The sequence below is a fragment of the Notothenia rossii genome (assembly GCF_949606895.1).
Source record: "Notothenia rossii genome assembly, chromosome: 11".
Classification (NCBI taxonomy): Eukaryota; Metazoa; Chordata; class Actinopteri; order Perciformes; family Nototheniidae; genus Notothenia; species Notothenia rossii.
Window position 1 is genome coordinate 628,750 of NC_136910.1, and position 26,589 is coordinate 655,338.

At 44.8% G+C, this 26,589-nt stretch overlaps 2 protein-coding genes across 3 annotated transcripts; one reads left to right on the forward strand and one right to left on the reverse strand.

Annotated features, from left to right (window-relative positions):
- The first annotated feature begins 1,643 nt into the window (after positions 1–1,643).
- Positions 1,644–10,934, forward strand: ankrd22 (ankyrin repeat domain 22). Its single transcript, XM_079659041.1, has 6 exons — positions 1,644–1,714; positions 3,083–3,274; positions 3,447–3,554; positions 7,697–7,774; positions 9,641–9,739; positions 10,223–10,934. Exons 1-6 carry the CDS (start codon positions 1,694–1,696, stop codon positions 10,298–10,300), a joined length of 576 nt encoding a protein of 191 aa, XP_079515167.1. The 5' UTR covers positions 1,644–1,693; the 3' UTR covers positions 10,301–10,934.
- On the reverse strand, positions 10,935–26,577 carry lipf (lipase, gastric). 2 transcript variants are annotated; one of them, XM_079659036.1, is made up of 11 exons: positions 26,445–26,577; positions 17,303–17,447; positions 16,656–16,767; positions 16,268–16,466; positions 15,319–15,428; positions 15,013–15,149; positions 14,631–14,777; positions 14,302–14,373; positions 14,143–14,211; positions 12,384–12,494; positions 10,935–12,001 (listed from the first exon to the last, which is right to left on the reverse strand). In XM_079659036.1, exons 2-11 carry the CDS (start codon positions 17,441–17,443, stop codon positions 11,876–11,878), a joined length of 1,224 nt encoding a protein of 407 aa, XP_079515162.1. In that variant the 5' UTR covers positions 17,444–17,447; positions 26,445–26,577; the 3' UTR covers positions 10,935–11,875. The 2 variants fall into 2 exon arrangements, with proteins under 2 accessions (XP_079515162.1, XP_079515163.1); XM_079659037.1 differs by having other exon boundaries at positions 17,303–17,443; positions 26,445–26,529.
- Between the last annotated feature and the right edge of the window lie 12 nt (positions 26,578–26,589).

A 26,589-nucleotide genomic window follows, 5' to 3' on the forward strand; every position in this document is an offset into this window, starting at 1 on the left:
GATTAATGATCGTGATTATCTATAATTGTATAAATGTATAAATGTAATGTCTCCCTCTGCTGGACACTCTGAGAAACACCTCCTTTACTATAACCCCTAAATACAGATGTAATAAATGCTCTCTGGGTGTTTCACAGAGTCGAGGACACTTCCTTGGTAGGACATGTCCTTCCGAGTCAGGTTCTTCAGAGGCCAGGCAAGAATCCTTCCTAGCCTCGGAGAATGAAGAGTGGAGCAGGCTAGCAAGTGTGCAGGCGTGCGTCATAAGAGAGGCCTTACATTGAGCATGATTAGTTTGAAGAAGACTCACAGCTGATTGGTGAAGATGGAAGATGATCATCTCTCCAGGACACAACCCCTACACTAACACGTTCTCCTTCTGCTTGCAGAGAGTCCTGGAGGATAAGCAGCCATAAGAGGATCATAAAATCACCAATCGATAATAACATGTGTATTCATATCCTACTTGATGTCTGCATAAACCAAGAGAGGCAAAGTCAAAGCAAGGTTCATTTCCATCATAGAGTCAAAGCGCTCTGAGGCAGCGCTCTCCAACCGTCTTTAGGATGAGAGCTAAAAAATAAAACAAGTAGAAGTAGCTTGCGATCGACGTGTTGGAGACCTGCTCTGAGCTCTCCTTCAGACCTGAGAGTCACTCGCGCTCCAGACGAGTTTCAGAGGGTTTGCGTTCACACGGCAAAACTCAAACGGACTGTAAACACAAGTCATGTGCTCATTTACTACGCCTCTGAACATCTCTAGGTCGTCCTGAGGCTTGCCCTCCATCGTCGCTTCCAGTCATCCCGGTTCTCCATCCATCGAGGTTTAGGATTTGGGATGACTTTGTTCCTCACGCATACTAAGCTGATTAAGGACTGGGGGGCGCAACTCCTCTCAGTCCTGGTTTTAGTTCAGAGTGTCCTTCTCCTGGATGAGTTGCCTTCCATGGCTATGAGCCCCATCTGCCCCTGCTATTTGCCCATAGCTGGGGAGCAGTTTAGGGAACGGTGCCTTGCTCAGGGACAGCTCGGTAGCACTTGGTCCCTCCGGAACTTGAACTGGTGACTTTCCAGTTGCCAAGCCAAGTCCCTATGGACTTCGCCACCACCCCCCAAAGGAACATACTTACGTTTTAATGTGTACTGGATTCAGCCACAGATTTGGAATTTGGTCCGTGCGCAAAGCATTGTGGGGATTTTAAGACTGCCGAGTATACACGTGTGCATCCTCGAAATGCCCTGCTACGAAGGACTCAGTCCTAGAACTCCAAGGATCCTGGACATTGGAACAGTCCTTCCGCAGGGCTCGATGACTAGCATCCTTGAAATAGTGGCTCTGGAGCATCCTTCCTCGACATTGAGAAAGCCCCTCTGTGTTAGGTGTGAAACTGCGAACAGAGACAGATCATATTTAGTGATAAAGTTTATTCATAAGATCTAAATTAAATGCAAAAGATATAGATTCTAATTTAATGTAAACATGTAGTATAAAAGATCATTACATTCACTGGTATTATATAATATTTACTGTAAACATTGTTATATCTTTTTATTAGTGATAAAATCAATGCAATATGTCGTGAAATATATTTAGTGAACAACAGGAAGAGAGCTCTCACTTCCTGTGGACTTTTATTTTGAAAACGCTGGACCGGAAGTGTGACGGCAGGTGAGCTCTCTGAGTTCCGGACATCATGGGGCTGGTTTACTCTCAGGTGAGGAAACTCTCTTGATTACAATTCTATTACTTTATTTACCGCTTTTTATCGGAGGTAACTTCCGGTCAGTTCAGGCGACAGGTGAGACAGTTTACCTGGTGACGACATCAGTCCACAGCTGACACGCACACACACACACACACACACACACACACACACACACACACACGCACGCACACACACGCACACACACGGGGACAAACCGTCAGTTAATAAATACTAAAGAGACCGAAGTAGAAAATAAATACAAATTAAAGATACTTTTTTTTCATTGATTTATAAAGTATCAAATGAATTGTATTAAATCATTACTACTGAAATATTGATAAATATAATAACATATTAATAAAAAACATATATTTCTAAAACAAAAATATTTTAATAAATAGTTTTAAATATTTGATATCAAAAGCTGAATGTGATCCTCTGTTGGCTGGAGTAGCCAACATTCATAGCTATTTAGATCTTGACTTTTCATCTCGTGCAGATCAGTACATCACATATTATGCTTATTAAATACATCAGAGGAGGAGAGGTTGCATCAGCAGATCCTTTCAGATCCTGGATTAGTTTTATAACCATCAGACAGACAGCAGCTGGACCTGATCACACACACAATGTGAGGAGTCTGCAGAGACATCTGGAGACATCTGGAGACATCTGGAGACATCTGGAGACATCTGCTTCAGATTAAAATAACTGCTGGTTTCTGCAGAATCGAGCGACTAGTGCTTCAGAGAGCAGAACGGGTCAAACTGGTTTACTGCTGTGTGTGTGTGTGTGTGTGTGTGTGTGTGTGTGTGTGTGTGTGTGTGTGTGTGTGTGTGTGTGTGTGTCTCCATGCAAAGTGTGTGTAGATAGTGTGGCGCCAACAACACACAATGCCTTCAGGTGGTTAACTGGCCTGTTCTGCTTTGATTGGTCAACCGCTCAGAGATGTCCCGCCCCTCACGTTCAATGTGTTGGAGTGCTAGCCAATAGGAGCATGAGTGTTCCTTAGTGAGGTCACTGCGAAGCAAACAAAGGAGTGAAGTCATGTTCTCCTGTGATGAATGTAATTAAAGGGTTGGCTCCTCACAGTAATATAATATATATATAATAATGTATTTATATAACAATATATATACGTATATAATAATGTGTTTATATAATATATATATAATAATGTATATATATATATAATAATGTGTTTATATAATATATATATAATAATGTATATATATATAATAATGTGTTTATATAATATATATATAATAATGTATATATATATAATAATGTGTTTATATAATATATGTATAATAATAATGTATATATATATAATAATGTGTTTATATAATAATGTGTTTATATAATAATGTGTTAAAGCCTGCGTGCCGATGGGCGTCCTCTGGAGACCTGCAGCGCCTCTACTCGGCTCTCAGAGATGACTCCGCCCAGCTCAACGTCCAGGAGCCAATCAGCGGAGACACGCCCCTCATCGCAGCCTGTCGCCGCGGCAACCTGAAAGTCGTGGAGTATCTGCTCGACAACAGGGCGGACGCCCAGCTGACCAATCAGGTGAGTCCGGCTGATGATGTCATCATTTAAACTGTGTATAAAGATAAGTCTATATTTAAAGGAGTAACACTGATGAGGTTATTATGGGATGTTTTAGTTAATATTGATACAAACATATATAAAGTTGTATATCAGTTTTATCGTTGATGTAAGGTGTGTGTGTGTGTCTCAGAAACAGAGGACGTGTCTTCATTACGTCTCCAAGAGGACCTTCTCTCTGATCGATTACCTGCTGATCGCCATCCTGATGCCCATCCTGCTGCTCGGATACTTCCTCCTGGTACACACATCCCATCACATCACATCACATCACATCCCATCCCATCCCATCACATCCCATCACATCCCATCCCATCACATCACATCCCATCCCATCCCATCACATCACATCACATCCCATCACATCCCATCCCATCACATCACATCACATCACATCCCATCCCATCCCATCACATCACATCCCATCCCATCACATCACATCCCATCCCATCCCATCCCATCACATCACATCACATCCCATCCCATCACATCACATCCCATCCCATCCCATCCCATCCCATCCCATCCCATCACATCCCATCCCATCCCATCCCATCCCATCCCATCCCATCCCATCACATCCCATCCCATCACATCCCATCCCATCACATCCCATCCCATCACATCACATCACATCACATCACATCCCATCCCATCACATCACATCCCATCCCATCACATCACATCCCATCACATCACATCACATCCCATCACATCCCATCCCATCCCATCCCATCCCATCACATCACATCACATCCCATCCCATCCCATCACATCACATCACATCCCATCCCATCCCATCACATCCCATCACATCCCATCACATCCCATCCCATCACATCCCATCCCATCCCATCCCATCACATCACATCCCATCACATCACATCCCATCCCATCCCATCCCATCACATCCCATCCCATCCCATCCCATCCCATCACATCACATCACATCACATCACATCACATCACATCCCATCACATCACATCACATCCCATCCCATCCCATCACATCCCATCCCATCCCATCCCATCACATCACATCCCATCCCATCACATCACATCACATCACATCACATCACATCCCATCCCATCACATCCCATCACATCACATCAAATCCCATCACATCACATCCCATCACATCACATCCCATCCCATCACATCCCATCCCATCCCATCACATCACATCACATCCCATCCCATCCCATCACATCCCATTCCATCACATCCCATCCCATCCCATCCCATCCCATCCCATCCCATCCCATCCCATCCCATCCCATCCCATCCCATCCCATCCCATCCCATCCCATCACATCCCATCCCATCCCATCCCATCCCATCCCATCCCATCCCATCCCATCCCATCCCATCACATCCCATCACATCCCATCCCATCCCATCACATCCCATCCCATCCCATCCCATCCCATCCCATCCCATCCCATCACATCCCATCCCATCCCATCACATCCCATCCCATCCCATCCCATCCCATCCCATCCCATCCCATCACATCCCATCCCATCCCATCCCATCACATCCCATCCCATCCCATCCCATCCCATCCCATCCCATCCCATCCCATCCCATCACATCCCATCCCATCCCATCCCATCCCATCCCATCCCATCACATCCCATCACACCCCATCACATCACATCCCATCACATCACATCCCATCACATCACATCCCATCACATCCCATCCCATCACATCCCATCACATCCCATCACATCACATCACATCCCATCACATCACATCCCATCACATCACATCACATCCCATCACATCACATCCCATCCCATCCCATCCCATCACATCCCATCACATCCCATCACATCCCATCCCATCACATCACATCACATCACATCACATCCCATCCCATCCCATCCCATCACATCACATCACATCCCATCACATCACATCACATCCCATCACATCACATCCCATCCCATCCCATCCCATCACATCCCATCACATCCCATCACATCCCATCCCATCACATCCCATCACATCACATCACATCACATCCCATCCCATCCCATCACATCACATCCCATCCCATCCCATCCCATCACATCACATCCCATCACATCACATCACATCCCATCACATCACATCACATCAAATCCCATCACATCACATCCCATCACATCACATCCCATCCCATCCCATCACATCACATCCCATCCCATCATATCCCATCACATCCCATCACATCACATCCCATCACATCCCATCACATCACATCCCATCCCATCCCATCACATCACATCCCATCCCATCATATCCCATCACATCCCATCACATCACATCCCATCCCATCCCATCACATCACATCCCATCACATCACATCCCATCCCATCCCATCCCATCCCATCACATCCCATCACATCCCATCACATCACATCCAATCACATCACATCACATCAAATCCCATCACATCCCATCACATCACATCCCATCCCATCCCATCACATCACATCCCATCACATCACATCACATCAAATCCCATCACATCCCATCACATCACATCCCATCCCATCCCATCACATCACATCCCATCACATCACATCACATCCCATCACATCACATCACATCAAATCCCATCACATCACATCCCATCACATCCCATCACATCACATCAAATCCCATCACATCACATCCCATCACATCACATCCCATCACATCACATCCCATCACATCACATCCCATCCCATCCCATCCCATCCCATCACATCCCATCACATCCCATCACATCCCATCACATCACATCCCATCCCATCACATCACATCCCATCACATCCCATCACATCACATCCCATCCCATCCCATCACATCACATCCCATCACATCACATCACATCCCATCACATCACATCACATCAAATCCCATCACATCACATCCCATCACATCACATCCCATCCCATCCCATCACATCACATCCCATCCCATCATATCCCATCACATCCCATCAGATCACATCCCATCCCATCCCATCATATCCCATCACATCACATCCCATCCCATCCCATCCCATCACATCACATCCCATCCCATCATATCCCATCACATCACATCAAATCCCATCACATCACATCACATCACATCAAATCCCATCCCCTCCCATCCCATCCCATCACATCCCATCCCATCCCATCACATCCCATCCCATCACATCCCATCCCATCACACCACATCACATCACATCACATCACATTGCATTTAGCTGACGCTTTTATCCAGAGAGACTTACAATAAGTGCGTTCGACCAAAAAAATACAACCTTGAAGAAAACAGAATCATATAAGTACACCAGGTTTCATAGAGCCAAACATTTCAAGTGCTACTCAACTGGCTTTAGATAAGCCAGTCCTTTGTTAGTATATAAGTGCTTTGTTAGTAATTCTATCTCTGGAAGTGGAGTCCAAAGAGATGAGTTTTCAGTCTGAAGAAGATGTGTAAGCTTTCTGCTGTCCTGATTTCAATGGGGAGCTCATTCCACCATTTTGGAGCCAGGATAGCAAACCCACGTGTTTCTGCTGATGGGAACTTGGGTCCCCCTCGCAGTGCGGGTGCAGCGAGCTGATTGGCTGATGCAGAGCGGAGTGCACGTGCTGGGGTGTACGGTTTAACCATGTCCTGGATGTAGGAAGGGCCAGATCCATTCACAGCATGGTACGCAAGTACCAGAGTCTTGAAGTGGATTCTAGCAGTTACTGGAAGCCAGTGAAGGGAGCGGAGGAGCGGCGTGGGAACATTTAGGAAGGTTGAAGACCAGACGAGCCGCTGCATTCTGGGTGAGCTGCAGAGGTCGGATGGCACATGCAGGTAGACCAGCCAGGAGGGAGTTGCAGTAGTCTAGGCGTGAGATGACGAGAGCCTGGACCAGAACCTGCATCTCTTTCTGGGTCAGCTGGGGACGTATCCTCCTGATGTTGTAAAGAGTGTATCTGCAGCAGCGAGTTGTAGCAGAGATGTTTGCAGTGAAGGACAGTTTGTTATCTAGGGTCACACCCAGATTCCTTGCAGTCTGAGTCGGGGAAACAACAGAGGGGCCGATGTTGATTGTTAGGTCAAGAGTGGGACAATCTTTTCCCGGAAGGAAGAGCAGTTCAGTCTTGTCAAGGTTGAGCTTGAGGTGGTGAGCAGACATCCACCGAGAGATGTCAGCTAGACAAGCAGAGATGCGTGCGACGACCTGGGTCTCTGAGCGGGGAAAGGACCGAATTAGTTGGGTGTCGTCAGCGTAGCAGTGGTATGAAAAACCATGCGGGCTAATGACAGACCCGAGCGAGTTTGTGTACAGACACACACAAATATATACAAATATACATCGTATTTATATATGTATATATAAATGTGTGTACGTGTGTGTGTAGTTGCAGAAGCAGAGGAAGAGCGTGTCTCTGATGGAGGCGGTGCTGAGAAGCGACGTCAACATCGATGCTGTCGACTACGTGAGTGAACATTGGAAAACGTGCTAAAGAAAGTAGCATTTTGCTAACGTACTCTTACATTGGTCTCCCATGTCGTCGTAACAGATGTAGCCTCGTGCTAACATGTGTGTTTACTAATATGAACTATTACTGTGTTGTCATGTCGTGGTTATTTTTCGCAACATATTGTTGTATATGATTTTGATTACAGCGACTAAATGTATAAAATACTGTTGTGTGGCTAACTGACAAAGCTAATGTTAGGATGCTAACTGACAAAGCTAACATTAGCATGCTAACACCTGACAGGTTCATTTCAGTCGACGTATCTGAACTGAAACTTGACAAATCATGTTTTATAGTGATTTCATATAAATAACAAACTCACATTCTGAAACATGATGCTAGTAGCATTTGACAAAGTGAGATATCACCAGTTAGCTTAGCATCATTATACCTCTATATGAATGACCTCATTCTAACTCTGGTTTCTACATGTTTCACACAGAAATAAATCAGACATGTTTCTGTGAAGTTTATAAACTGCTTGAATGTGATGCTACATATGCTAATGTTAGCTCCCGATGCTTCAGATGCTAATGTTAGCTCCCGATGCTTCAGATACTAATGTTAGCTCCCGATGCTTCAGATGCTAATGCTAGCTCCCGATGCTTCAGATGCTAATGCTAGCTCCCGATGCTTCAGATACTAATGTTAGCTCCCGATGCTTCAGATGCTAATGTTAGCTCCCGATGCTTCAGATGCTAATGCTAGCTCCCGATGCTTCAGATGCTAATGTTAGCTCCCGATGCTTCAGATGCTAATGTTAGCTCCCGATGCTTCAGATGCTAATGCTAGCTCCCGATGCTTCAGATGCTAATGCTAGCTCCCGATGCTTCAGATGCTAATGTTAGCTCCCGATGCTTCAGATGCTAATGTTAGCTCCCGATGCTTCAGATACTAATGTTAGCTCCCGATGCTTCAGATGCTAATGCTAGCTCCCGATGCTTCAGATGCTAATGCTAGCTCCCGATGCTTCAGATGCTAATGTTAGCTCCCGATGCTTCAGATGCTAATGTTAGCTCCCGATGCTTCAGATGCTAATGCTAGCTCCCGATGCTTCAGATGCTAATGCTAGCTCCCGATGCTTCAGATGCTAATGTTAGCTCCCGATGCTTCAGATGCTAATGCTAGCTCCCGATGCTTCAGATGCTAATGCTAGCTCCCGATGCTTCAGATGCTAATGTTAGCTCCCGATGCTACAGATGCTAATGTGCGTCCTGATGTCAGTGAGAACAGAAAGTGCTTCATGTTCAGACTGAATGATCTCGTCTCATCTGATCTCCAGTTAGGACCTGTTTCCTCTCACGTTGCCACGCCCTGAATGATTCATGATTCACATTCTTTCATTTCCTACAAAACCCAACGAGTCGAGACAGAGACGCTCGGCGAGGAACACGAACGCTCACTGATCAGAACTAAAGTTAAATTAACATTATTCATATTTCGGATTTTCTCTGGAACCACAACGTTAGAGAACAATTACATGTTTTGGCTGTTAATTTATTTAATTTGATATATTTATATACAGTAGTTATAGTATATCAGAATCCCTTCACTCGACCCGGGACGAGCGGCAGAGAGAGAACTTCATGTTACCTAGAGCAGGGGTTCCCAAAGTGGGGGTCGCGAAGGTCTTTATCGTGTGTGTGTGTGTGTGTGTGTGTGTGTGTGTGTGTGTGTGTGTGTGTGTGTGTGTGTGTGTGTGTGTGTGTGTGTGTGTGTGTGTGTGTGTGTGTGTGTGTGTGTGTGTGTGTGTGTGTGTGTGTGTGTGTGTGTGTGTGTGTGTGTGTGTGTGTGTGTGTGTGTGTGTGTGTGTGCGTGCAGAAGGGGAACACGGCCCTGCATTACGTCTGTCTGAGGAAGAGTCAGATCCTGGTTCCTCTGCTGCTGGAGAGACACGCTGACACCAACATCCAGAACAACGTAGGTCCCTGAACGCACCACGACACAAATCCTCAGCTCCCTGCAAACTGACCACCTCCCTCTCCACCTCCTCCTCATCCTCTCCTCCTCTCATCCTCCTCCTCTCCTCTTCCTCCTCTCCACCTCCTCCTCTCCTCCCCCTCCTCTTCCTCCTCCTCCTCTTCTCCTCCCCCTCCTCTCCTCCTCTCCTCCTCCTCCTCTCCTCATCCTCTCCTCCCCCCCTCTCCTCCTCCTCCTCCTCCTCTTCTTCCTCCTCTCCTCCTCCTCCTCTCCTCCCCCCCCTCTCCTCCTCTCCACCTCCTCCTCTCCTCCCCCTCCTCTCCTCCTCCTCCTCTCTTCCTCCTCTCCACCTCCTCCTCTCCTCCCCCTCCTCTCCTCCTCCTCCTCCCCTCCTCCTCATCCTCTCCTCCCCCCCCTCTCCTCCTCCTCCTCCTCCTCTTCTTCCTCCTCTCCTCCTCCTCTCCTCCTCCTCCTCTCCTTCAGGACGGAGAAACCGCGCTGGACGTCTCCATCAGACTGAAGTTCAGGAAGATCGTGAACTTGCTGAAGAAGGAGCGCTAACCTGCAGATCACTCTAACCCCATGCCCCGCCCCCCCATGCCCCGCCCCCCCCCTGTCGGGGAAACACAACTTAACCCTTCTTAACATTTAACAACCTCTGAATGTGTCGTACCCACTTAACAGGAAGGAACTCAGCTACCTGACGATACGAACCATTTGTAGCTAGAGGTGTCAATCATCCAGTCGACCGATGGGTTCCAGAGAAAAGACCCAGAAGAGGTTTTCTTTCTAAACCTCTAAAAAGGTCAAACTTCACTTGTTTTGCATCAATCTTGATTCAGGGTACTTAGTATATGTTATACTTTGGATTCCTAAAGCTTTTAGTCTACCAACCCATCATCCAAGGTTAGTCTTCACTATACGTCATGTTTTATTTTTGGACAGACACAATCATTTACAGTTTTTTACCATCTTCAATCTGAATTTCCTTTAAAATAAAAAACATCTATATTGAATCTGACTTTTCTACATCCAACTGACAGGTTCATCATTACTTTGAGGACAAAGATTATTTAACCCTTTTAGAAGATATGGTCATTTGTTCTTAAATCTGTTTGTAGATAAGATGTAACATACAGATCAATTTATACATTTGTAATTCTCTTAAATAATTAAATAAAACATGTAAAGAGTGTGTTGTTGTTATGATTTATTATTGTTCACATTTAACAGATTAGAAAATGTCAGAAATTAAAATAAAAAGACGGTCAAAGTGAAGCCCCGCCCCCTACAAGGCTCCTGATTGGATGCGGTGGTTCCTCCTGATTGGCAGCAGGACAAGCGTTGTGCACACAGGTTGAAAGGATAACATATGAACATGTGACTTCCTGCAGGTCAGACACTTTAAAGAGGTGCACAGATGTTTTCTGAGGTAACAGTCCAGGTGTTTCAACAGGTGAACACCGACTGCATGCTAACAGCAAGCTAACGCGTGCTAACGAGCACTAGACATAGAACACAGTGAAGGCTGATGGGAACGTCTTTCTTTAACCACTTATACTGCATGTTAGAAAGCTTTGAGTATAAATCCTGCATTACAAGTATAATAAAGAAATGTGTTCAAAATATAAAAGTACTCACTAAAAAGCTAAATGGGCTTTTTATACTTTATCAAATGTGCTTATTATTCATGCAGTAACATGTAAGAGCTGATAGAGATATGTATTTGTTATATTGTTGGCTGGTTCAATTTGCTGTAAAACAGAATAGAGGTCACAGTTTCATTTTCAGTTATACATTCAATCCTATTATTCTGATCATTAATCAATATCATATTCAGATTCAACCCTTTCTGACACTTTATAGACCGACGACTCGTCTCAAAGATTAGCACAGACTAAAACATGTTAAAAAAGGTCTATAGGTAGAGCCCTGCTTAAAACACACACACACACACACACACACACACACACACACACACACAGACACACACACACACACACACACACACACACACACACACACACACTTTCCTCATTGAAACCTTTAGAGGTCCTGCTGCTGGTGTAAAGTCCAGTGGTCCCCACGCTGTGCTGCAGACGTGAACAGGCCCTCACACACTCGGCGTGGTGCCCTCTAGTGGCGGTCCTGCTGCAGCAGCTTCAGGATGGACGGGAACATCTGCTCCGGAGCGTCCAGACCCCAAATGAAGTCCAGATGGTCCCAGTGCTCGATGTGCTTATGGAACACCAGGTTAGACACCTGCAGGACGCCATGAGGAGATCAGAAGATAACATCAGAAGTCATTTATTGATCCCAATTTGGGAAGCTTTTTGCATTGTACGATAACAATTAAAAGAAATAAACAATCCAAAATGTAAACAATAATAAAATGTTGAATTCCAGATGTGCTGTAACAGAATATGAAGCAGGATATTATATACAGAAGTATGAGCGGAATGGAATATTACATATTAGATTGAATATAAATGTAAAATGTACAGTGTGATGTGTAATATATAAATAAGATAATAAATAAAAGTTTAATATTGAAACCCTTTCAGAATAACGATGATGGGGTTTATTCTGCTCTTTATTGTTTCCCTGGTATAAAGCCTTCATTGTGAAGGAGAGAGAGTCTGACCTGAGTGAGGAGGACGGCCACATCTTTGGGGTCCGCCAGCGTATCGTGTCCCCCTGAAAACAGCGCGGTGGGAACCTTCATGTCCTGGACCTTGTACTGAGGGGGAGTGGACTGAGGACGGACAGACAGGAAGTGTTGATTTATCTTGGACAGCAGGTCAGGAGACAGCAGCTCTTTTTCATGTCATATTGGTTTCCTGATGAATGAAACCCATTCTTAAAGTCACTCAGTAAGGGGTAATGTGCGGCGAGGCACATGTTCTCTTTTATGGGGGAAAGAACACCCTTCATGATTCCAGCTCCCTGATCCGCCTGTCGGGTGGTCTTTCCCCCATAATGACCGCCTGGCTGCACATTATCCCACTTATTACACGGCCAGATACTAAACAAATTAAGGAATCGACTCCCAACATTAAAGGTGGGGTAAGTTTGAGAAACCGGCTCGAGATACACTTGTTGTTATATTCCATGGAATGCTCTCAACATCCAGATAGCAATGAATATCTGAAGAGCTTTGAAGCCGTGGCGCTGTAAAAAGCACGACCAATCATCTGAGCCGGCTAAAGTAACTGGACGGCCTACCTGCCTGTCAGCCTTCCATCTGTGCTCAAACTGATCTCTGCCCTCATTGGTCATGTGTGCGTTCGTGTGTGTTGGAGGCGGGGCTCTGTGAGGAAGTGGCAGATCTCTTCCGGCTGTGTAATTTTCAAATTCTAGCCACTCGAGCTGGTTTCTCCAAACTGACCCACCCCTCACCTTTCAGTGAAACCATTAAAAAAATGATCGTATTTTTTCCGCTGAAAAAAAAAACTCCAACGGCTGGAACTGCGACAACAACAACTTTATGGCAGCACTGTCCAACTCTGTTCAGTTTCTGTTCCGCTAACGAGCCCTTAACTCTGCAGAGCCCATACCGTGTTCCTGTTCGTGTTTACTTCCTCTCTGCCTCCTTCCTTTATCTGACGTCCAGCATTCCGCCTGTTAACCTAATTTCCTTTCTCTTTCTTGATCCGTTAAGAAAAATGGTTTGAACTACGTAGCAACGGCATGAACATCATTGCTTGCTTTAAAAGTAGCAGAAGTCATGATGTCAGACCTTGGGAAGTATCTAGATATCCCTGCCCTAATGCCAAAGGAACTGCACACTGAATATGTTTTGCCGTTTGATGTCTATGTCTGGACCGCTGCGTCAAAAGGAGGGCTTCTGCCCCGTTGCTTCTCCACTTTTTTCTTGTCCCAGTCCGAAAAGCAAGCTTCAGGCAGTTTGCTTTGAGCCCAACTGCATGAAGTTAAATCGACCGGACTTCTTTCTGCAGATGTGAGCGTCCTTAACAACGGTCAATAAGTCCTTGACAGCGGTCTGTCTGTTCTGAATTAACAACGTGTCACATGTTCTGAATTGACCAATCAGAATCGAGTATTCAACTAAGCCATGTAATAAAATGTTAATAATATTATTACCAAAGCAATATTGTAATTTAAAAAAATTAAGAGCAAATATAAATATATACTTAGGCAAGACACAGATTTGTTGAGACATTTTAAAAACCCAGTATATATTATTACTATACAAATATATCAGTGTTGTTTTTGGTGTTACACCTTGTGTTTTCACATCATTATCTTAAACATTGTCAGTTTTCTTTTGTTGTTTCAGACATGCAACCTGAGTTCTAAGGAGCCAAACAAAACTAAGAAAGATTTAAAGTATAAAAACTGATGAGTGAACTAAGAGACTCTCAGGTGTTGCAGAGTCTCACCTGGTTGTAGTGTTTCATGTTCCCTCTGGCTCCAAAGTCGAAGGCCATCAGTTTCCCTCCGTGAACCGCCTGAAATCAACGAGGTGTTTTGGGTCCCGGTAATGAATCATGTACATCAGGGTCCCCACAAGTACATACAGACAGGTGTGTGTGTGTTACCTGGGCCCAGTGGACCATGTTCATGACCGAGGTCCCGGCAGGACAGTGTTCAGTGTAGACCGGCGTCCGAGACTGGAAACAAAAAACAGATATTTCAAAACTGAAATGAGAACCCGCCCCCCAGGGGTGGTTTTTATTTTAACGTACTACAATCCAAATATAAGGTAAGATAAGAAAGGACTTTATTTATCGCGAAATAAATAGTTGTGCTAGAATTACAAAAATACAATAAACGAAGCAACATAAAAATAAAACTGTACACTAACAGTGCAGGTGACAATTAAATAAAGCTTTTTGTTGTTGTTGATGTTGTTGTTGTTGTTACGCACCACGTTGAGGTTCTTCTCGTCGAAGCCGCAGAGGATGAAAAAAATGTTTCCGCACAGCTTGCTGAGAGGCTGCTCCGCACAAATGTGTTCTGCAAACCACTCGATCATGTGACTCTGAGGCAGGAAGTCCCGCCTACCAAACAGATCCTGGGGACAGGAAATAAATTAACCAATTAACATACAGGAAATCAATTAACATCCAAACTGAGGAAAACTATAACTAATAGCTTGGTAACAATCCTGTGATATGAAGTCATCAGCAGGTCACGTGTAATTAGCTTTTTAGATTTAGCTTGATTTAATCTATGATATTAGTTTAGTTAGCAGGTAATCTGATAGCATCTCGTTAGCATCTCGTTAGCATCTCGTTAGCATCTCGTACCCAGATGAAGAAGTCGGGCAGGACGGAGAGTTTGGCCATCGGGCTGGAGGCGAAGGAGACAGTCGCTACGGGAGCTAAACCGATGAACATCTTGATCTTATTGGCCAGCTCGGGCAGCGCGGAGAACGCTATGAATGCTGGGAAATCAGAGACAGAGAGGCGGAGTCAGGTGTGGAAGCTCATTAACAAGTGTGTGTGTGTGTGTGTGTGTGTGTGTGTGTGTGTGTGTGTGTGTGTGTGTGTGTGTGTGTGTGTGTGTGTGTGTGTGTGTGTGTGTGTGTGTGTGTGTGTGTGTGTGTGTGTTACCGATGGTGGTTCCCTGAGAGTGTCCGATGTAGTAAATCTGCTCCTGACCCGTCACCTTCAGGATCTGGTTCACCACCACAGGGAGGTCCTTCAGAGCCATCTCATCATAACTACACACACACACACACACACACACACACACACACACACACACGCACACGCACACACACACACACACGGATTTAAAACGTCATAGTTTCATAGTTCACTAAATTAATTAATTAACAGATTAATTTAGTCCTGCTCTGTTTTACATGTTATTAATAGTGTGTTTGATGTTGAGTACATGAGCGTGGGGCATTCACAGGGGTGCACACAACTTTCTCAGTGAGGTACTCAGATGAGTACCTGGAGTCAGTGTTTGGTACTCCAAATTCTGGCTCCCCTCAAAGTTCCCATGAAGCCCTCTGTATCACGAATGTCAGAGGGGGGGGGGGGGGGGGGTAGTGTAGTGCAGAGCTTCGTGACCACATCAGTTGTTTTAGCGCAGTGCTGCTGTACAGACCGACGTTAACAGCAGCCCTGTCTGTGCACACGGAGACCGACTCTGTCGTCCGGTGATCTAACCGCCTTCTGGAAAAGCTTCACAAGTACGTCGATACGCAAATGCGCTTTGTGACACAAGTGACGGTACGCATTTCAGATTGTTGCCGTGCATGCGTACCTGCGTACCACTTATGTGCACCCCTGGGCATTCAAGAACTAAAACTAGCGTGGGGCATTCAAGAACTAAAACTACCGTGGGGCGTTCAAGAACTAAAACTAGCGTGGGGCATTCAAGAACTAAAACTACCGTGGGGCGTTCAAGAACTAAAACTAGTGTGGGGCGTTCAAGAACTAAAAGTAGCCTGGTGCGTTCAAGAACTAAAACTAGTGTGGGGCGTTCAAGAACTAAAACTAGCGTAGTGCGTTCAAGAACAAAAACTAGCGTGGTGCATTCAGGGCGCACCTGAAGCTCCAGAAGGCGTCGCTCTCGGGGCTCAGCGTCAGGTGCTTTCTGGACCAGGTGTTTCCTCGGCTGTTCCCGATCCACACGTCGTACCCGGCGTCGGCGAGGACGAAACCCAGGCTGGAGTTTGGGAGGTTCGTTATCCAATTACTGCCCGCCGCCAGCAGGCCGTGCTGCAGGAACACCGCCGGGCCCCCGCCTGCAGGGGGGGGCAATGCTACTGATTCAATATTCATTCATCTTTCATTAACATGCAGGGGTTTATTATATTATTGTATTTTTTTTATGATTAGTTCTACATTTATTATTTATTTTCTTTAATTCTGTAGGTCTTCTTTTTATTAATTATATTTGTTGTAATTATTTGCACACGTGTGTGTGGGTGTACCTGCGATGCGTTTGCGGCCCGCTGGGATTCTGTTGACGGTCAGGATGTACCCGTCCTCCGTCTGGACCTCGTGCTCCTCTGCAGGGTAACCCCAGTACCTGATGATCTCAGACTGACACACACACACACACACACACACACACACACACACACACACACACACACACACACACACACACACACACACACACACACACATACACACATACACACACACACACACACACACACAGACACACAGATACACACACACACACACACACACACACACACACACATACACACACACACACACACACACACACACGTATCACTACACTTGGAGACTTCTCACTTCCTCTTTATGTTATGTATGTATCCTCTCAGGTCAGTATCAGGGGCCTGTGAGGCAGAACTCAGGGCTATATTTACCCTGAGTGCTGACTGACAGGTAGAATAAGGGTCAAACATGTGAGCCATGATGATTTACTCTCAGTGGGAACAGAGTTCAGCTTTTATTTTGAAAATCTCTCTCAGTCCAGATGACTTGAGGGAGCCGAATGTGATTATTGTTTCCAGAGAGATTAACAGGACTTAGAATGAGTAGGAATACTAACCGCTCTGCGTTCAGACGTTAGACAGTACAGGTTATAAACAGGTCAACTCACGATGTTCATGTGCACTTCAGGGTCCAGCCCGGGCCGTGGGTCATCTGAGCGCCGCTGCACGTCATGAAGTCTATGAGGAGACGGTCCGCTGTGCACGAGACCAGAGAGCGCCAACATACACACACACACACCCAGCATCATCTGACTGACACACACACACACACACACACACACACACACACACACACACACACACACACACACACACACACACACACACACACACACACACACAGACACAGAGGTCAGTCAGTCTTTACCTCAGTACGCTCTGGAATATATCATTCTGACAGGGATTTTGTATATTTTATAATAATAATAATAATAATAATAATACTAAATGATACTTATATGGCGCTTTTCTATAAACTCAAAGACGCTTTGAGAGAAAACGACCCTTATAGACTGTTAACATTACATTTTATTTAGCTGACGCTTTAATCCAAAGCGATTTACAATTAACGATTACAGGGACATTCTCCCTGGAGTAACTGAGGGCTAAGTGCCTTACTCAAGGCGGGATTTGAACTCACAACCTTCCGAGCTTCAGCCCACCTCACTATCCATTAGACCACCACTACCCCACTACATTAACATGCACTAAAACCTACAGAATACAGGAGAGTAGGGACCCTTTAACTCTCCTCTGCTCCTCAGATATCAGAGGAGTTTCTATGTCAGAGGTTTCAGAGCTATCAGACTCTGTTTGGCTGATATCGGTTGTTTTTCAGGAACTTCTCGTTTCACAACGCCTCATGAACTTTGACTTATTTAACTCAAAAAGCTCAAAATAAACTGCTGAGTTCCCTGAAGCTCCTGACTTCATCTGACTCATCAAACACATCAGGGTCATCAAACACCTCAGGGTCATCAAACACATCTGACTCATCAAACACGTCAGGTCATCAAACACGGGTCATCAAACACATCTGACTCATCCAACACGTCAGGGTCATCAAACACATCTGACTCATCAAACACATCAGGTTCATCAAACACCTCATGGTCATCAAACACCTCAGGGTAATCAAACACATCTGACTCATCAAACACCTCAGGGTCATAAAACATGTCTGACTCATCAAACACATCAGGGTCATCAAACACGTCAGGGTCATCAAACACATCAGGGTCATCAAACACGTCAGGGTCATCAAACACATCAGGGTCATCAAACACCTCAGGGTCATAAAACACGTCTGACTCATCAAACACGTCAGGGTCATCAAACACATCAGGGTCATCAAACACATCAGGGTCATCAAACACCTCAGGGTCATCAAACACATCTGACTCATCAAACACGTCAGGGTCATCAAACACATCAGGGTCATCAAACACCTCAGGGTCATAAAACACGTCTGACTCATCAAACACGTCAGGGTCATCAAACACGTCAGGGTCATCAAACACATCTGGGTCATCAAACACGTCAGGGTCATCAAACACATCTGGGTCATCAAACACGTCAGAGTCATCAAACACGTCAGGGTCATCAAACACCTCAGGGTCATAAAACACGTCTGACTCATCAAACACCCCAGGGTCATCAAACACATCAGGGTCATCAAACACATCTGACTCATCAAACACCTCAGGGTCATCAAACACATCAGGGTCATCAAACACCTCAGGGTCATCAAACACATCAGGGTCATCAAACACATCAGGGTCATCAAACACATCAGGGTCATCAAACACCTCAGGGTCATCAAACACCTCAGGGTCATCAAACACATCTGACTCATCAAACACATCAGGGTCATCAAACACCTCAGGGTCATCAAACACATCAGGGTCATCAAACACATCTGACTCATCAAACACCTCAGGGTCATCAAACACATCAGGGTCATCAAACACCTCAGGGTCATCAAACACATCAGGGTCATCAAACACATCAGGGTCATCAAACACATCAGGGTCATCAAACACATCAGGGTCATCAAACACCTCAGGGTCATCAAACACATCAGGGTCATCAAACACATCAGGGTCATCAAACACATCAGGGTCATCAAACACCTCAGGGTCATCAAACACATCAGGGTCATCAAACACATCAGGGTCATCAAACACCTCAGGGTCATCAAACACCTCAGGGTCATCAAACACCTCAGGGTCATCAAACACATCAGGGTCATCAAACACCTCAGGGTCATCAAACACCTCAGGGTCATCAAACACCTCAGAGTCATCAAACACCTCAGAGTCATCAAACACCTCAGGGTCATCAAACACATCAGGGTCATCAAACACCTCTGACTCATCAAACACCTCAGGGTCATCAAACACATCAGGGTCATCAAACACATCAGGGTCATCAAACACCTCAGGGTCATCAAACACCTCAGGGTCATCAAACACCTCAGGGTCATCAAACACATCAGGGTCATCAAACACCTCAGGGTCATCAAACACCTCAGGGTCATCAAACACATCAGGGTCATCAAACACCTCAGAGTCATCAAACACCTCAGGGTCATCAAACACATCAGGGTCATCAAACACCTCTGGGTCATCAAACACCTCAGGCTCATCAAACACCTCAGGCTCATCAAACACCTCAGGGTCATCAAACACATCAGGGTCATCAAACACATCAGGGTCATCAAACACCTCAGGGTCATCAAACACCTCAGGGTCATCAAACACCTCAGGGTCATCAAACACGTCAGGGTCATCAAACACCTCTGGGTCATCAAACACGTCTGACTCATCAAACACGTCAGAGTCATCAAACACCTCAGGGTCATCAAACACGTCAGGGTAATCAAACACGTCTGGGTCATCAAACACGTCTGACTCATCAAACACGTCAGAGTCATCAAACACCTCAGGGTCATCAAACACCTCAGGCTCATCAAACACGTCAGGGTAATCAAACACGTCTGGGTCATCAAACACGTCTGACTCATCAAACACATCAGGTTCATCAAACACGTCAGGGTCATCAAACACGTCAGAGTCATCAAACACGTCAGGGTCATCAAACACGTCAGGGTAATCAAACACGTCAGGGTCATCAAACACGTCAGGGTCATCAAACACGTCAGAGTCATCAAACACATCAGGGTATTAAACACGTCAGGGTCATCAAACACGTCAGAGTCATCAAACACGTCTGACTCATCAAACACATCAGGGTCATCAAACACGTCAGAGTCATCAAACACGTCAGAGTCATCAAACACAGCAGGGTCATCAAACACGTCAGAGTCATCAAACACGTCAGGTCATCAAACACGTCAGGGTCATCAAACACGTCAGGGTCATCAAACACGTCAGGGTCATCAAACACGTCAGGGTCATCAAACACGTCAGAGTCATCAAACACATCAGGGTATTAAACACGTCAGGGTCATCAAACACGTCAGGGTCATCAAACACGTCAGAGTCATCAAACACGTTAGGGTCATCAAACACGTCAGGGTCATCAAACACGTCAGGTCATGAAACACGTTAGGGTCATCAAACACGTCAGAGTCATCAAACACATCAGGGTATTAAACACGTCAGGGTCATCAAACACGTCAGAGTCATCAAACACGTCAGGGTCATCAAACACGTCAGGGTCATCTAACACGTCAGGGTAATCAAACATGTCAGGGTAATCAAACACGTCAGGGTCATCAAACACATCAGGGTCATCAAACACGTCAGGGTCATCAAACACGTCAGAGTCATCAAACACGTCAGGGTAATCAAACACGTCAGGGTCATCAAACACGTCAGAGTCATCAAACACGTCAGAGTCATCAAACACGTCAGGGTAATCAAACACGTCAGGGTCATCAAACACGTCAGGGTCATCAAACACGTCAGGGTCATCTAACACGTCAGGGTAATCAAACATGTCAGGGTAATCAAACACGTCAGGGTCATCAAACACATCAGGGTCATCAAACACCTCAGGGTCATCAAACACGTCAGGGTCATCAAACACGTCAGAGTCATCAAACACGTCAGGGTAATCAAACACGTCAGGGTCATCAAACACATCAGGGTCATCAAACACGTCAGAGTCATCAAACACGTCAGGGTCATCAAACACGTCAGGGTCATCTAACACGTCAGGGTCATCAAACACGTCAGAGTCATCAAACACGTCAGGGTAATCAAACACGTCAGGGTCATCAAACACGTCAGAGTCATCAAACACGTCAGGGTAATCAAACACGTCAGGGTCATCAAACACGTCAGGTCATCAAACACGTCAGGGTCATCAAACACGTCAGAGTCATCAAACACATCAGGGTATTAAACACGTCAGGGTCATCAAACACGTCAGAGTCATCAAACACGTCAGGGTCATCAAACACGTCAGGGTCATCTAACACGTCAGGGTAATCAAACATGTCAGGGTAATCAAACACGTCAGGGTCATCAAACACATCAGGGTCATCAAACACCTCAGGGTCATCAAACACGTCAGGGTCATCAAACACGTCAGAGTCATCAAACACGTCAGGGTCATCAAACACGTCAGAGTCATCAAACACATCAGGGTATTAAACACGTCAGGGTCATCAAACACGTCAGAGTCATCAAACACGTCAGGGTCATCAAACACGTCAGGGTCATCTAACACGTCAGAGTCATCAAACACGTCAGAGTCATCAAACACGTCAGGGCCATCAAACACGTCAGAGTCATCAAACACGTCAGGTCATCAAACACGTCAGGGTCATCAAACACGTCAGAGTCATCAAACACATCAGGGTATTAAACACGTCAGGGTCATCAAACACGTCAGAGTCATCAAACACGTCAGGGTCATCAAACACGTCAGGGTCATCTAACACGTCAGGGTAATCAAACATGTCAGGGTAATCATACACGTCAGGGTCATCAAACACCTCAGGGTCATCAAACACGTCAGGGTCATCAAACACGTCAGAGTCATCAAACACGTCAGGGTAATCAAACACGTCAGGGTCATCAAACACATCAGGGTCATCAAACACGTCAGGGTCATCAAACACGTCAGGGTCATCAAACACTTCAGAGTCATCAAACACGTCAGGGTCATCTAACACGTCAGGGTCATCAAACACGTCAGAGTCATCAAACACGTCAGGGTCATCAAACACGTCAGGGTCATCAAACACGTCAGAGTCATCAAACACGTCAGGGTAATCAAACACGTCAGGGTCATCAAACACGTCAGAGTCATCAAACACGTCAGGGTCATCAAACACGTCAGGGTAATCAAACACGTCAGGGTCATGAAGGTACCGCCTGCAGCAGATCTACTCGTCCCAGTCAGGACACTGAGAGCGCTCTGAGCTGATGGTGTATTCAGGGACTTCACAGAGGAACGTCAGGCCGGGTGTGAAGGAGGCAGAAATAATGAGGTTTAAAGTCTGAAAGCAGTTTATTGATTCTGAGATGAAGAGATGAGCATCATCTGACTGAGAGACGCCTCGGGTTTACTTCAGTAAAAACTCAAATACTCCTTCACCAGTCAAATACTGGTTTGAGAAGTACAGAAAGGAGGAGCATTCATGTTAAAGTACCAACAGTACGAGCACAGATAACATGTTACAGGTACATGTACTTCAAGTATCAGAAGTAAATGTACTCGTTGGATATTCTAACAGTATTATGGTTATTGCATCACCTCCATTGTGGTACTTGAACTTTAGTTGAGTATTTGTATTTGATGCTACTTTATACTTTGAAGTATCTGAAAAATTGTCTCACACCCGACCAGTATAAACTGATACAGTCTGTGTTCAGTCTGTTTTCAGTCTGTGTTTAGTCTGTGTTCAGTCTGTGTTCAGTCTGTGTTCAGTCTGTGTTCAGTCTGTGTTCAGTCTGTGTTCAGTCTGTGTTCAGTCTGTGTTCAGTCTGTTTTCAGTCTGTGTTTAGTCTGTGTTCAGTCTGTTTTCAGTCTGTGTTTAGTCTGTGTTCAGTCTGTTTTCAGTCTGTGTTCAGTCTGTGTTCAGTCTGTTTTCAGTCTGTGTTTAGTCTGTGTTCAGTTTGTGTTCAGTCTGTGTTTAGTCTGCTTTCAGTCTGTTTTCTGTCTGTGTTCAGTCTGTGTTCAGTCTGTTTTCTGTCTGTGTTCAGTCTGTGTTTAGTCTGTGTTCAGTCTGTTTTCAGTCTGTGTTCAGTCTGTTTTCAGTCTGTGTTCAGTCTGTTTTCAGTCTGTGTTTAGTCTGTGTTCAGTCTGTGTTCAGTCTGTGTTCAGTCTGTGTTCAGTCTGTTTTCAGTCTGTGTTTAGTCTGTGTTCAGTCTGTGTTCAGTCTGTTTTCAGTCTGTGTTCAGTCTGTGTTCAGTTTGTGTTCAGTCTGTGTTTAGTCTGCTTTCAGTCTGTGTTTAGTCTGTGTTCAGTTTGTGTTCAGTCTGTGTTTAGTCTGCTTTCAGTCTGTTTTCTGTCTGTGTTCAGTCTGTTTTCAGTCTGTGTTCAGTCTGTTTTCTGTCTGTGTTCAGTCTGCTTTCAGTCTGTGTTTAGTCTGTGTTCAGTTTGTGTTCAGTCTGTGTTTAGTCTGTGTTCAGTCTGTTTTCTGTCTGTGTTCAGTCTGTTTTCAGTCTGTGTTCAGTCTGTTTTCTGTCTGTGTTCAGTCTGCTTTCTGCCTGTTTTCTGTCTGTGTTCTGTCTGTGTTCAGTCTGTGTTCAGTCTGTGTTTAGTCTGTTTTCTGTCTGTGTTCAGTCTGTGTTTAGTCTGTGTTCAGTCTGTTTTCTGTCTGTGTTCAGTCTGTTTTCAGTCTGTGTTCAGTCTGTTTTCTGTCTGTGTTCAGTCTGCTTTCTGCCTGTTTTCTGTCTGTGTTCTGTCTGTGTTCAGTCTGTGTTCAGTCTGTGTTCAGTCTGTGTTCAGTCTGTGTTCAGTCTGTGTTTAGTCTGTGTTCAGTCTGTGTTCAGTCTGTGTTCAGTCTGTGTTCAGTCTGTGTTCAGTCTGTTTTCAGTCTGTGTTTAGTCTGTGTTCAGTCTGTTTTCAGTCTGTGTTCAGTCTGTGTTCAGTCTGTTTTCAGTCTGTGTTCAGTCTGTGTTCAGTCTGTGTTCAGTCTGTGTTCAGTCTGTTTTCAGTCTGTGTTTAGTCTGTGTTCAGTCTGTTTTCAGTCTGTGTTCAGTCTGTGTTCAGTCTGTCTTCAGTCTGCTTTCAGTCTGTGTTCAGTCGGTTTTCAGTCTGTGTTTAGTCTGCTTTCAGTCTGTGTTCAGTCTGTGTTCAGTCTGTGTTCAGTCTGTTTTCAGTCTGTGTTTAGTCTGTGTTCAGTCTGTCTTCAGTCTGCTTTCAGTCTGTGTTCAGTCTGTGTTCAGTCTGTGTTCAGTCTGTTTTCAGTCTGTGTTTAGTCTGTGTTCAGTCTGTTTTCAGTCTGTGTTTAGTCTGTGTTCAGTCTGTGTTCAGTCTGTTTTCAGTCTGTGTTCAGTCTGTGTTCAGTCTGTGTTCAGTCTGTTTTCAGTCTGTGTTCAGTCTGTGTTCAGTCTGTGTTCAGTCTGTGTTCAGTCTGTTTTCAGTCTGTGTTCAGTCTGTGTTCAGTCTGTTTTCAGTCTGTGTTCAGTCTGTGTTCAGTCTGTGTTCAGTCTGTGTTCAGTCTGTTTTCAGTCTGTGTTTAGTCTGTGTTCAGTCTGTTTTCAGTCTGTGTTCAGTCTGTGTTCAGTCTGCTTTCAGTCTGTTTTCTGTCTGTGTTCAGTCTGCTTTCAGTCTGTTTTCTGTCTGTGTTCAGTCTGCTTTCAGTCTGTTTTCAGTCTGTGTTCAGTCTGTGTTCTGTCTTTGTTCAGTCTGTTTTCAGTCTGTGTTCAGTCTGTGTTCAGTCTGTGTTCAGTCTGTTTTCAGTCTGTGTTCTGTTTGTTTTCAGTCTGTTTTCAGTCTGTGTTCAGTCTGTGTTCAGTCTGTTTTCAGTCTGTGTTCTGTTTGTTTTCAGTCTGTTTTCAGTCTGTGTTCTGTTTGTTTTCAGTCTGTTTTCAGTCTGTGTTCAGTCTGTGTTCAGTCTGTGTTCAGTCTGTGTTCAGTCTGTTTTCAGTCTGTGTTCTGTTTGTTTTCAGTCTGTTTTCAGTTTGTGTTCAGTCTGCTTTCTGCCTGTTTTCTGTCTGTGTTCAGTCTGTGTTCAGTCTGTTTTCAGTCTGTGTTCTGTTTGTTTTCAGTCTGTTTTCAGTCTGTGTTCAGTCTGTGTTCAGTCTGTTTTCAGTATGTGTTCAGTCTGTGTTCAGTCTGTGTTCAGTCTGTGTTCAGTCTGTTTTCAGTCTGTGTTCTGTTTGTTTTCTGTCTGTTTTTAACATATTTTAGGGTCACAGTTTCTGCCTGTTTCCCTCAGAGCCTCAGATAACCCTGACCTTTGATCCCCTGTGGGCAGCCTGGTTTCTGTCTGCAGGCCTTCCGGACCTTTAAACCCAGTTATCAGATGTTAAAGCCTGTGCTGCAACTCTTCCTCTGTTTGCACACTGCCCTAATCCATTCTCTAACTCAGATTGACCTGGTGTTTAAAACGCTTTTTAAATTCAATTTCATCCGTTTTCTGTCTGTTTTAAACCCTTCTTTAACACAGAACACTTGGAAGCTTTCTGACTGTTATTAACGTGATATTACGACCTGTTTTTAACCTGTTTTCTGACTGTTATTAACGCGATGTTACGAACTGTTTTTAACCTGTTTTCTGACTGCTATTAACGTGATGTTACGACCTGTTTTAATCGGTTTTCTGACTGTTATTAACGTGATGCTACGAACTGTTTTTAATATGTTTTTAACGTGTTTTCAGACTGTTATTAACGTGATGTTACGACCTGTTTTTAATACGTTTTAACGTGTTTTCTGACTGTTATTAACGTGATGTTACGACCTGTTTTTAACCTGTTTTCTGACTGCTATTAACGTGATGTTACGACCTGTTTTAATCGGTTTTCAGACTGTTATTAACGTGATGTTACGAACTGTTTTTAATATGTTTTTAACGTGCTTTCAGACTGTTATTAACGTGATGTTACGACCTGTTTTTAATATGTTTTTAACGTGTTTTCTGACTGTTATTAACGTGATGTAAAGACCTGTTTTTAACTTGTTTTCTGTCCGTTTCCTCCCTGAACATCAGTACTGCCGTCATTATGACCACGTGACCAGCTGCAGCTGCACCCCGCTCACACAGAGTTAATAAAGGGTTCAAACACATTCATAATATATTAATATTAAAGGTTAAAGCCTCACCTGTAGGCAGCTCTCTGATGTTGTGAAGCTCCTCGATCAGCTGATCCTGGTTCTAACGGCGGAAGAGACTGTCTGTGACGTCAGAGGGAGTACCTCTCTGTGATTGGTCGAATGAAAGATCCTCGGTGTTTGTTTTCAGACTAAA